This window comes from Poecilia reticulata, linkage group LG5 (assembly GCF_000633615.1).
Source record: "Poecilia reticulata strain Guanapo linkage group LG5, Guppy_female_1.0+MT, whole genome shotgun sequence".
Lineage (NCBI taxonomy): Eukaryota > Metazoa > Chordata > Actinopteri > Cyprinodontiformes > Poeciliidae > Poecilia > Poecilia reticulata.
The window spans coordinates 7,292,299-7,304,030 of NC_024335.1; the positions used below are offsets into that span (position 1 = coordinate 7,292,299).

An 11,732-nucleotide genomic window follows, 5' to 3' on the forward strand; every position below is an offset into this window, starting at 1 on the left:
GAAACGTGAAGAAACTCGATGCTATGATGTAGTGCTTTTTTTGTCAGCTCTAAAGCTGGAAGGGGACTTTCTCCACAGTCTTACAGTAAAAGACGCATGACGTTTCACTGACCAGTTCAAATCATGTGTGCATGTGGCCTGTGAGGTTCTACAGTACATGGCGGACTGCTGTGTGCTCACTGTATGTGTACGCGAGTGAGTGTGGTCAGCTCGTGTGAGGCTCAGCGTTCCTATGGTAACGCTGGGCAAAGAACACTTGGCAGTTGAGACTTGAGAATAGAGTGACTGAGATTTCCACCACTTGGGGATTCTTTTTACTCGCTGGCCCTGATTCTCTTAAAACATTCTCTCTCATTTCATTTCACACATGTCCTCAAATCTTTTCTGCTTTGCTCTTTATGTTTTGTTTTTTTCCCCCCAACATTCCTTTATTAGCATTTCCTGAGCCTTACTCTATTTGGAATCTGTCTGGGTCCAAATAAATGCAGCTGTGACAGAAAACTAAACGTATTATCAATATTTCAGACAAACTTGAGCTTTAGTGACACTGATGCTCACACGTCTGGCCTCACAAGACACACTGATGAGCATGCAATTCACTCTGCCGCTTTTCATAACACTTCTACACACAATCACACGTTCTGAAGCTGATTTAAATCACAGCCTTACTGTTCCTTGTCAACACAAATAAGTAGGCAAGTTTAGACGGAATTCATATTTTAAATGGTTTTTATTTATGTTATTAACGCAGTGTGCACTGTGATGTTTCTATTTTAATTTATTTCACTGCAAAAAATGTAAAAAAAAAAGTTCAGTTTCATTCATTTTTCTACTTTTACTATTTAAAATCGTAGGTGGCATATTTGGTGAACATTTCAAACCACCTTCAGCTTATGTCACTAAGTAAAACTATGAAAAAACAACAAAAATACCCTCAGTTTCTTTAAGATGTAGGAATACTTTAGCAAGACCTCGTTGAAAACACAGCAAGTTAAACATCAGTGAGGCAGCCGCAGTTTTTACATTTCTTCAGCTGAGAACCTGCATGTACAACCGAGGAGTTGCAAAGTCCTCTAAAATCCCATTAATCATTGAAACCTAAACACCAAACACGTCAACTAATTTAATGTATCTGGTTATTTTATTTGGCTACGTGTCATAAACACAGACAAGAAAATAAATATTTTATACTGAGTTTGTGTTAAATAACAGAATTAATGCCTCTTCCTAATGACCAGTGATTACATCAGGAAGGCACTGCCTGTCATTGGATAATGACAGGATGGAATAAATGGCCTCATCAGCATTGTCTGGTGGGGTTTCGAGGAATCAGCTCTCTGCTGAAACATCCAGTTAAACAACTAAGCCACAAATAGCCACATAGTCTATCTTGAAGCTTTAAACGAGCTACAGAAATATAGTTGATACACATACAGAGGATATAGACATCGCCGCGTGACGACTGAGGAAAGAGAAACATATTCAAATAGCGATAGTAAATACGGGACACAAATAAACACTGCTTTAGGTTTCCAAAGACCTCGTTGAGATTTTTTTTTCTTTATGCTAGTTTTACGCACGAGGATAATAGCTGGCAGGAAACGCCAAGCGTTGGCATGACAGAGCTACTGCTGGCATGTCCTGGCCTGGATGTGGCTTAGGACCAGCTGCCCTCTCCCTGGTCCTCGGGTGATCCTGCAGGCAAGGACATATGCCAGAGGGAGAGCTGGCAACTTTACTTCCTATTCCACCCAGGGCTCTCCTTAATCCATACTTCATGTTCCTTCCTTCTCTCTTGTCATTTTCTTCACACACCACCAGGCGATTTACTGCCTTACCGTACATTTCCTCCTCTTTCTCATTCTTTCACATCTCATTCCTCTTCTCTTGCTTTGGGTGACTTTATCCTCAACCGTATCAATTTCCCCTGTCTTACAAGGTCCCCCAATCCCTTCCTCCACTTCTATCTTGGTTGCGTATTGCATGAAGGACCAGAATACACTGTAGCTTTCCATACAGTTAGACCAGCCAACCAGGCTAAAGCCTTGGGCATGCTGGGAGCACAAATAAAGCCTAACAGTCTATTATAAGAATGCTTGTCATGCGACTGCAGTTTCTCTCTTTTCTACTGTTTTTCTTTATCTAAATCTCATTGTGCTTCCCAATGCATCATCACGTTAGTCTTTTTCAAGGCGTTTCTATATCCATTTATTACAATTTATTTTATGTGTCTAAACATTACTCACTCTACAACTAAAATACTAAACTTCGACAATTTCTGGTAAGAAAAAAAACCTATATCGACACTCAGTACATTAGTATTTCCAAATGTCTGACTCTGTACTCTATCACTAATAACAAAATTAAAGTTACTAAAGAAAATATTCATACTATGCTGCAGTCTGTCTGAACATCCTTTGTTTGATGACATCACGACTCCACAAAATGGAAATTCTGCAGACGTTTAACTAAATCACCTACCAGCCTTCATGCTGAAATTGGATACATTTTTGCTATCATGTTGCAAAGTCTAACACTGCATACTTACACTGCTCTGTGATGACTAATTGGTGATAGTTACCAAGGTCAATGAATGTGGATCGATTGTAGCAAGAAAATTAAGATGTAGAAAAAGAGAGAGAAAGTCCATTAAAGTTATGCTGCTATTGAAACTGGAGCTTCACGGTGGTGCAGATGGTAGAATTGTTGCAGGAAAGTCATGCGTTATCAGTGCGCATGTTCTCTCTGGGTTCTCCAGGTTCCTCTCACAGTCAGAAACATCAAAGTTAGGATAATTAATCTCTAAATTGTCCTTAGGTATGTATGGTATTGTTGCCTGTTTCTTTTGTTTTGCTTTATTTGTCCCATGACTCCCTATGTTGCCTTGTGATGAACTAGCAATCTGTCCCCACCTTTCACCCTCATCGGGTGAAAGGTGCTTCACTCCTGTGGCTCCCACTACATTTTATAGTCAAATTTAGGCTTTTATTATTGATCTTTAAAGTTTTACATGGCCTTGCATCCTCATACTAATGTGGCCTACTTAGAAGTTACACTGCAGTCAACCAACCAGTTTCTCTTAACTGCTCCAAGATCTGAGATGCATTACAGAGGTGATCAAGCGTTTGCAATGCTTTCACCAAAACTCTGACCATGCTGCAACCCAATATGAAAAGGACTGAGAGTATTGAATCTTTTATATCAATGTGTACTATTTACTTTTTTTTATGGGCTTTTAACATTTGTTTTAATGACATATGCTACAGTACTAATAGCCAAACAAGAAGCTGGAGCCTATTTTAATTACAAACTTTAACTGTTTGAAGAAAGACCATATCACTTGTTTTATAATAGTTCTACTTCTATCTACATGGCACAACGTTTTATTATTATTATTATTATTATTATTATATTATTATTATTTTTTTACAAAACACTAAGCTATTCCTTCATAAAAACAACACAATGGGAATGCATGGGAAGCATTTCCTCCTCTCTCACCAAAAAAATGACCCGAGCAGGTGGTTAAATCTACGTGAAACTGAGCTCGGAGGACATTCACACAGCCGTGCTAAACATACCACTGTGCTGCAGGAACACACACCTGTGGTCTGAGTGCTTACAGCAGAGATATGACAGATGTGTGTATGAGTGATCGGTCCATATCGCTGCAAAATGCACTCTGTTTTCCACAAACTATTTTAATGTCAATAAAATGGTTCCTAACCACTGGATGTGATGTGCTGCTATGTGAAATTAACTGATTCCACTGAAAGCTGTTCATCTTTGTGTACTGTGAATGAATGAAATACTGTGGGGAAATGTGCGTTCCTGCAGTGACTGTGGAGTGTGACCACCTATTCAAATTGCATAGATAAGGGTAAACTTTAAAATAAACATTATCCGTTACAAAATGTTACCGTGACTACAATATTTTGTGATTGTGAAGCTCTTTTATTGTGTAAATTTTTCCTCAGACAACAAGGCCTTCTCCGGTTATTACTGCACCCTGCATGTGCTGATTGAAGGGACAGTGATATAGGAGGAGTTGTATTATGATGCCATAGAGCACTAGAGGCATTGATATGGTATCAAAGCCTGCCTCTTTTGCCTTTGTGCCTTTATGTGGTGGCCATCAAAGGCTCCCATAGCCATTCTTGCATCCCACAGGACTGGCCTCTTATATAAGAACACACCAGCAAGCATACTGCAGAGCTGGAGTGGCACTGAGGGAGTGGAGGCGGCTGAGGGAGGGAAAGAGGAACAACCGGCATATTACTCAGAAATCTCTCTTCTGAATCTTACTTTTTGTCTGTTTGCCCCCTAATTAATCTGTCATTCCCCATCATACTTTTCTTTTGTTCCTGTGCTTCTCTATACTTTAAGTAAAGTAATATGATGAATCCTAAAGGACAGAGTGATAGTTGCCTACTACTGTCAATTCCTGGCAGTAATTTCTTCAAAAACAAACAGATGTAGCATACTCCTGGAAATAATTATGCAGGCCATTTTTGTTTTTTTATGTTGCTTTGTCATGTCAATGTGAAAATGCAAAACTAATGAAATACAAAGAATAAAGGCAGTATTTTATGAAATTATTATTAGAACAAAATTATCTCCCTCAACGTCAAAGGCAATTTAGCAGACATTGCTGTGATAGGATTGAAGAAATAAAGGCAGTTTTGGGCTCCAATACCACTGACTTAAAATATTTGTCTGACTCAGATTTAACTCACAAGTCATTTATATTTGTTACTTTTGTAATTCTGTACAGGGCAGGAAAAACCCTTAAACCCCCCCCACTAAATGCGAAGCAGCAAAGTAACAAAACTTAACCGGCTGTCCACTTTGATTATAATAATAATGAAATACAGGTAACAAAATAGCAATAACATTCCTGGTAGTTTATTATAACTCAATGTTTCATATATGAGACGTTTTGGGTAATTCCTGTTTCACAGCATCGCTCTGCTCTGGGACCTCTCCACACTTCCATGGGTAGCTGTGTAATGCCTGAGGGAGGATAAATGTCAGCAAAGACCTCTTAGTGTACAGATCAGAGCTACTTCTATGATAGACATGAAATTGATTAGGTCTGACAAAGTTTAGGGATCGAACTGGAGGGCGAGGGCAAGGAAGCTAGCTAAAGAAGCTGCATATGCAGGCAATTTATTATACGGCCTTGCAAGTTGATTCCACTAACTCTCACAGACAAAGAGCTAATTGATCAGCTTCTGGGCACTAATGCTAAAATCAGACTCACATAAAAGCTAAGCTTGACTGCTTATGGTTTAAGTTGGATTAATAATGTCTGTAACAAAGACTCTTCCTATAGGTGGACATCGCTAACTCCATGGGTTTTAAGGTCACCCTAAGGTTGTCCTTTACTTTGTTAAAGGTAAGCTTTTTCAAGAATGAAGAGAATAAAATAAAACCCTTTTCAGTATCTAAATGTGCAGCGCTGCAATCTAGCGAAAAAGGTCTGATGTAATGCTGAAAAGGCTTCGTAAAGAATCATGTATGAGTCTAAGGGAACCACAATCATACAATTATTCAGTATTTTCAACTATTCTGTACACAAAGTATTTAATTTGACTCTCATTTTCTTATTTAAAGAATATTTGTTGACAGCATCTCATTACAAGTGACTCACTACAAACTGTTGATACCAAACTACAGACAATATTTTTCATTCAATGATTCTGCGCTCAAACAATTGGTGATCTGTCAATCTGTTATTTTAAATGTGAAACATAATATAAAGATTATAGAATAAGATCACAGAACAATTCAACTGATTTTGTGCTTTTTTTTTATTCATGTACTTGGCGTGAATCTATGCGCTTCGATGCCCTGTAACTTTGCTGCTGCTACACCTGAATTTCCTCACTGTGGGACAATAAAGGATATTTCTATTTTATTCTTTTTATGCTACTTTATTTCAGCTTTGACAGTCAAAATATTTCAGATTCTGAACAGAACAAATCCCTTAAAGCAAAAACAGCCTTTCCTTCAGCTAACTGTGAGAGCTGTCTGACTGTCTGATAAATCTTTGCTCACCAAGTCTTTGTTTTGAGTACTTGGTAGACATTGAACCACATAAGAGTTTTAATCATCACCTTAATTGTTTAACATTGTTGTGATTATTTAGAGTTATTCTTCAGAGTTTGTTTCTTACATGCAGGTCCAGTGAGCTTAAACAAAATCTCTGCCTACTGCTCTCACTGTAAACAAGAGACCATCTCCAGCACTTAGACAGATTGGATTCAATTACAGTCTGCTACGCTCTGAATATCAGATAAGACAAAATTACACAACTGTTCTCAAGGTGACAAGTTGAGTGAATGCCTGGTGAATCTAAAGCAGCAGCCAAGGACAATGACTGCATACTTTTCCAAGATGAGAACACTGCAGACCTGGTCTCGTTATGAGGTCTCAGAGCTGAGACTCAAGCACTTTTCCCAGGACATTCAATTCTTACACATCAATGTTATCATGTAACAAATATTTAAATTATGGGCCAACCTGATAACTGGGTAACAGAAACTATCAATATATAAGCTTACCAGTATCTTTGTGGTGTAGGCGCTGTTGATAGAAATGGCATTGATCAGCAAATCCAGGGATTTGGGTGGGATTACACCAGGGTCTGGAATTTCTTTGTAGTGCACATCTCCTACATAACACTGCACGGCTGTCATGCGGTTGGTGGTTAGCGTGCCTGTCTTGTCGGAGCAGATGGCGGTTGCATTGCCCATTGTTTCACAAGCATCCAGGTGACGCACAAGGTTGTTGTCTTTCATCATTTTCTGTTGGCAGGATAAATAGACACATCTCAAAACAGTTGAAAACACAAACCAAATTGTTGCTTAAAATAACCCATCTGGCACATGCACCACTTGATATTCATTGGTGACAGCTGTAAGATGATCACGTCTGCATTTCAATGTATATTCAGACACGTAATTGGACAGTAAAAAAAAAAAAAAAGAAAGAAAAAAAAATCATCACAATATTTAAAGTGTTTTGATGCTGTAAATTGGTGTTTCGGTATCAGAACGCAAAAAAATTAACATGCTGAAATTTCCACACATAGAAATAATTATGGGACATGTATACACTTTATAACAAGATAATTAAAATTTGTATAACCAAAAACAAAAATTCACACTGTCTGAACTGCAAATTATTTTTACAGTCAAGAGCAGGACTATCAACTAATTGCATGCCGTACTCTGTGTTTGTTTTTCCTTACCTTGACTGAGTAAGCTAAGGATATGGTCACAGCCAGTGGGAGACCCTCTGGCACAGCCACCACCAACACAGTCACACCGATGATGAAAAACTTCACAAAGTACTGGATGTAGATGGGAGTACACTCTGTCATCCAAGGACGCTTCTCCATCACAAAGTTGTTGATGGCAAAATACAGGACCAAGATGATTACAGTAATGGCTGACATGAGCAAACCTGGAAGACATGAAGAAGGAGTCCCGTGAGAAAAGGCATAATAAAAACATAGAAGATTGTAAAGCCCCTTGACTAATAATCCAGGTGATGAGGCTGGTTGTTTCTGTGCAATTAATTGTAAGGAAAACTCTTTATAACTATGGAAGTTGATGCCTTTGTGTTTGCACTGGTTGAAACCTTGGGTCATTGTAACATCTGTTCACATTATGCCACATTGCATCATAAGAAATCCAGATTAGGTCTCTATCAACTTCTGTGGAGCATTAGTAATGAAGTCTAATACGTAAATCTTTAGTGTCTGGCAACCTTCAATGATTGTTTTAATTGAATGTTAGCTCTGGATGCTCAGCTCTGCTGAGATAATCCTGTTCTGCAACCACCTCTTTTTCAATAATTTAAATAAAATTACTTCCTAACAATGTCACAAAGTACTAAAGAGGCCAGATATTAAACCATCCATTCTTTTGTGTTTGAACAGGGACGAACTTAAAAGGTGCAGGAGAGTAACTCTCATTTGTGCCAATAATTTATGGTAAAATATGTTAAAAGGAATCATTTTCTTATTGCTGGTCTGGACATGCACCAAATTACAACCATAAGGTGTCCAATTCCATCTGGGTACCATCAGATTTTTACATCCTTTTTGTTGCAATGACCAATTAATGAGGAGAACTTTGGTGATTCCAGTAAATCTAGATCTTCTCACTGGTTTAAATGTAAGAGATCCCTGCAGCCTGTTTTGATAAGAAAATAATCAGCCGTGGACTTATGTAATTCTGCAGCTCAGGCCACAACAATGTGTCCCATTGTTGGTGTGTGGTAACTGTAGTAACAAAGTATTCAAAGTATTTGTCCCCTTATCGATTTCCTTATGCTTTGTTTTGTTTCAACACTTAAAACCATTGTAAACAATTTCAATACCAGAAAAATATGACTCTAAGAAAAACAAAGTGAGAGGGAAAAATATATCTAAACAAGACTGAACCCATGTGGAAAAGGTAATTGCCATCTAATAATAAAAACTGAGTTGCGCAACATTTGGTGGCAACAACCACCTTAAGATGTTTGCACGAATTGACAATCAGTCTTTCACATCACTGCTTAGGAATTTTATCCAATTCTTTGCACAATTGTTTTAACTGAGCAATAGTGGAAGGAAGAAAAGCAGTGCTGTGCTCTTAATTGGCTGGCTAACAGCCATGTACATGAGTGAATTCTTTACAATCTCTTCATTCAGTCCAAAGAAATGCTGACGGACAATAATCATTCTCAGTCTACTCCTGTATTTGTATTCATAAAGAAAACAGTTTAAGATCCTGCTCTAAATACATTATTGACCCAGGTGACTGAGTGGCAATAATACAGTGGACTAAACTTATTATAAAGTCTCTAAATATAAAGATACCAAACAAAAAAAAGTTTTTTTCACCTAAATATCAACAAAATGCTCATCTCATCTCACATGACAGGAGAAATTACAGTAAATGGCAGAAGACCAATCATCAGGAGGCAGCTGCTTAATCGGCTGCTCAGTCAGCTCAGCCTCACTGGTTTTGTGGCATATATGTCCTGATGTCTCCAGAAAACAGCACCACCCTCTGAATCATTCCTTGTAGGTCTTTACATAAATTCTTGCAGCATTCTGAAGCTGGTTTTTTTTGTTTTATGTTACTTTCCGGTCAAAAAACAAAAGGTTAAAATAACTTCAAAGTGGTGAGGTAAGGCTGATATGTCCAGATATTCAGTAGAAACCCTGTATGAGGCAAAAGCATAATTTCTATGCTAATCCATTCATGGTATTTCATTGTGCTGACACCATGTCCCCATTCTATCAGTCAGGCAAACACTAATATCACAAGATATTCTAAAAGCAAGCCCTACTTTAAGGAACTCTCTAAAAAAAATTAAATAAATCGTGACATTTTTTTGGGACATTGTTCAGCTATAATCCTACTGCGTTGCTGCTTCAAAGACATCCCCACACCAAGTCAGAAACATTAGGAATACTCGCAGTTGTAAACTTTTACTTGGCATCAACATCTCCACATCACTGCTTAAATTACACAAAAAAACAACAGATGAGAATAAATGAATATCAAACTTAGAACAGTCACAATCACTGTTAAAAATCAAGTCCCTCAAGGGCAGCTCTCTCAAAAAAGTATCAAACCGTCTTTCAGAGTTCAATAATGTAGACACTTCAGTCTTCTTCTGCAAAGCCTTAATTCCTTCAAGCAACTGCAAACTACACCCATTTTGTACAACGTATTTGCTTGACAGACAGGATGATGGTTCTGCACCTTGTTGTCACTGATTTTCTGCCTGAATGACTGATGGATATGTCTGTATGTCTGGGTGCAATTTGCTGTACCTGCTTTGCCGATCTGGACAGCTAGTTTGGTCAGCTTCCCCTGGAGCACAGACTTCTCTTTCTTTGGAGCTGACACCTTTTTCCGCTCCTTCTCGTCGGCCTCCCCGCCTTCAGCACTCTTCAGAGGTTGCATTTCCATGGCAGCTGCTCCATCCGGCTTCTTCACTGTAAACAGCGTAAGGAAAAAAAAAAAAAAAAGAAATCCATTGTTAGTGACTGAATGAAGAAAAATGACACGATTAGAAGGATTTACACTTAAGTGCGATACTTTCTCTGGAACAGTCAGTACCGACATGAAATTTGTAATTCAAACCATCAAAAAATAGAAGAGTCCAAGACAGGAGTGTAAAATCCACACAGCATCTAGAGGCTTGTTAAATAGTGAAGGAGGATCATTTAAAAGTACATATTTTACATAATTAATAATTTGCACAGAAAGATGTGTTTTACACAGAAATGCCAATTAACCCAAAAATAATAAGTTAAACAGGAACACACTCAGAAAAAAAAACAAACAAAAAAAACAAAACAAATATGGTTATGGTTTTAATTGCAACAGAACTTGTATTTATTTATGTTTTCTTCTTGCCGTGTCCATTTCTGCAAGTCATTATTTTTTTTTCTCTTTTTTTGATTGCTACTAAATCTATTCATGCCCTCAGGACTTTATCAGATTTTCTAACATTACCCCCCACACACTTCGGGGTCTTTTAGTGGTCCGTCTTATTTATGTAAAAGGCCAACATAACATAGTGCACAACTGAGAAGTGGAAAAATACTTAAACATGGTTTTCAACATTACAAATAAACCTCTCAAATGTGTGGAGTGCAATTGAATTCAACCACAACGAGTTTATAATATTTACATCTACATTTCGGTGCAATTCCAACTTAGCTAGCTGTGGAATAGCTACATTTTATTGCCTTTTCTTCTTTGCAGACTAGTTCGAGCTCAAACTGAATGGAGAATGCCAATGAATATGAAGAGGAATTTTCAAGTAGTTTAGCACCTTCTTCCATGTCTTTGCTGACTTGTGGCATCCAGCAAACAGGCTTTCTTCTGCCACTTTCTTCAGGACAGATTGTTGTAGTTGATGGCTGTTATTCTGTCAAGAGCTTCTTCTACCAGAGATGTGGATCTTTACAGCTTCTCCAGGGGGCTCTTGGCTGCTTCTTTAATTAATGCCATCCTTGCCCAGGATGTCTGTTTTGTTGGATAGCAATACCTCATTAGGTTTGCAGCTGTCTTCTATTTTCCGTTTTTAAATGATTGACTAAATGATCTGTGAGATTTTCAAAGTTTTGGATTTCCATAACCTTAACAGGCTTTAAACTTCTCCACACATTCCTTGGTGTTTGTAATGCTGTTTGTCCACCAACATTTTCTAACAAATCTCTGAGACCTTCAAAGAACAAATGTGTTGATCTATCACATATATATATGATACTGATACATTATTGTAGCTTGACAAAATTCACATGGTCATCTTCTACACTGCCAATATTCAGTCTGTCCTGTGCACAATCATCACCGTTTGGTTCGTCTCATCCACAGAACAGGGAAGTCCAGACTGCAAACAACAATTATGTCTGCAGAGAAGACATAATTGGACCTATCCTCCATCCAGGACACTCACAGGTCAGGAAAAGGGCAGCTGACAGCTCTGCAGACCCCACATGTCCCAGGCACAAACTATTTAAACTTTTACCTTCAGGTGAGTGCTACAGAGAACCAAGCAACCAAGGAGATAGTTTCTCTCCGCAGGCTGCCTTTCTGATGAATAAACTGAATACTTTGCAGCCACAGTAGTTAGCTTTCCCGATGTAAGCATAGTGTACTATGACAAACTGCCTCTTTTTAAACTTTTTATATTAAAAATACTGCTCTTTT

At 38.1% G+C, this 11,732-nt stretch overlaps 1 protein-coding gene across 15 annotated transcripts in view; it reads right to left on the reverse strand.

Moving 5' to 3' along the window:
- The window catches only part of atp2b2 (ATPase plasma membrane Ca2+ transporting 2), a 119,937-nt gene that overhangs the window by 16,736 nt on the left and 91,469 nt on the right, over window positions 1–11,732 (reverse strand). For all 15 annotated transcript variants that reach the window (XR_001776620.1, XM_008408527.2, XM_008408526.2 and 12 more), the window contains 3 exons: window positions 9,842–10,006; window positions 7,256–7,470; window positions 6,567–6,809 (listed from right to left, as the gene is read on the reverse strand). Coding sequence is in view for 14 of the 15 variants with exons in the window: in XM_008408527.2 (XP_008406749.1) it covers window positions 6,567–6,809; window positions 7,256–7,470; window positions 9,842–10,006 (623 nt within the window). In the remaining variant the exon portion in view is untranslated. The remainder of the gene's footprint in view (window positions 1–6,566; window positions 6,810–7,255; window positions 7,471–9,841; window positions 10,007–11,732) is intronic.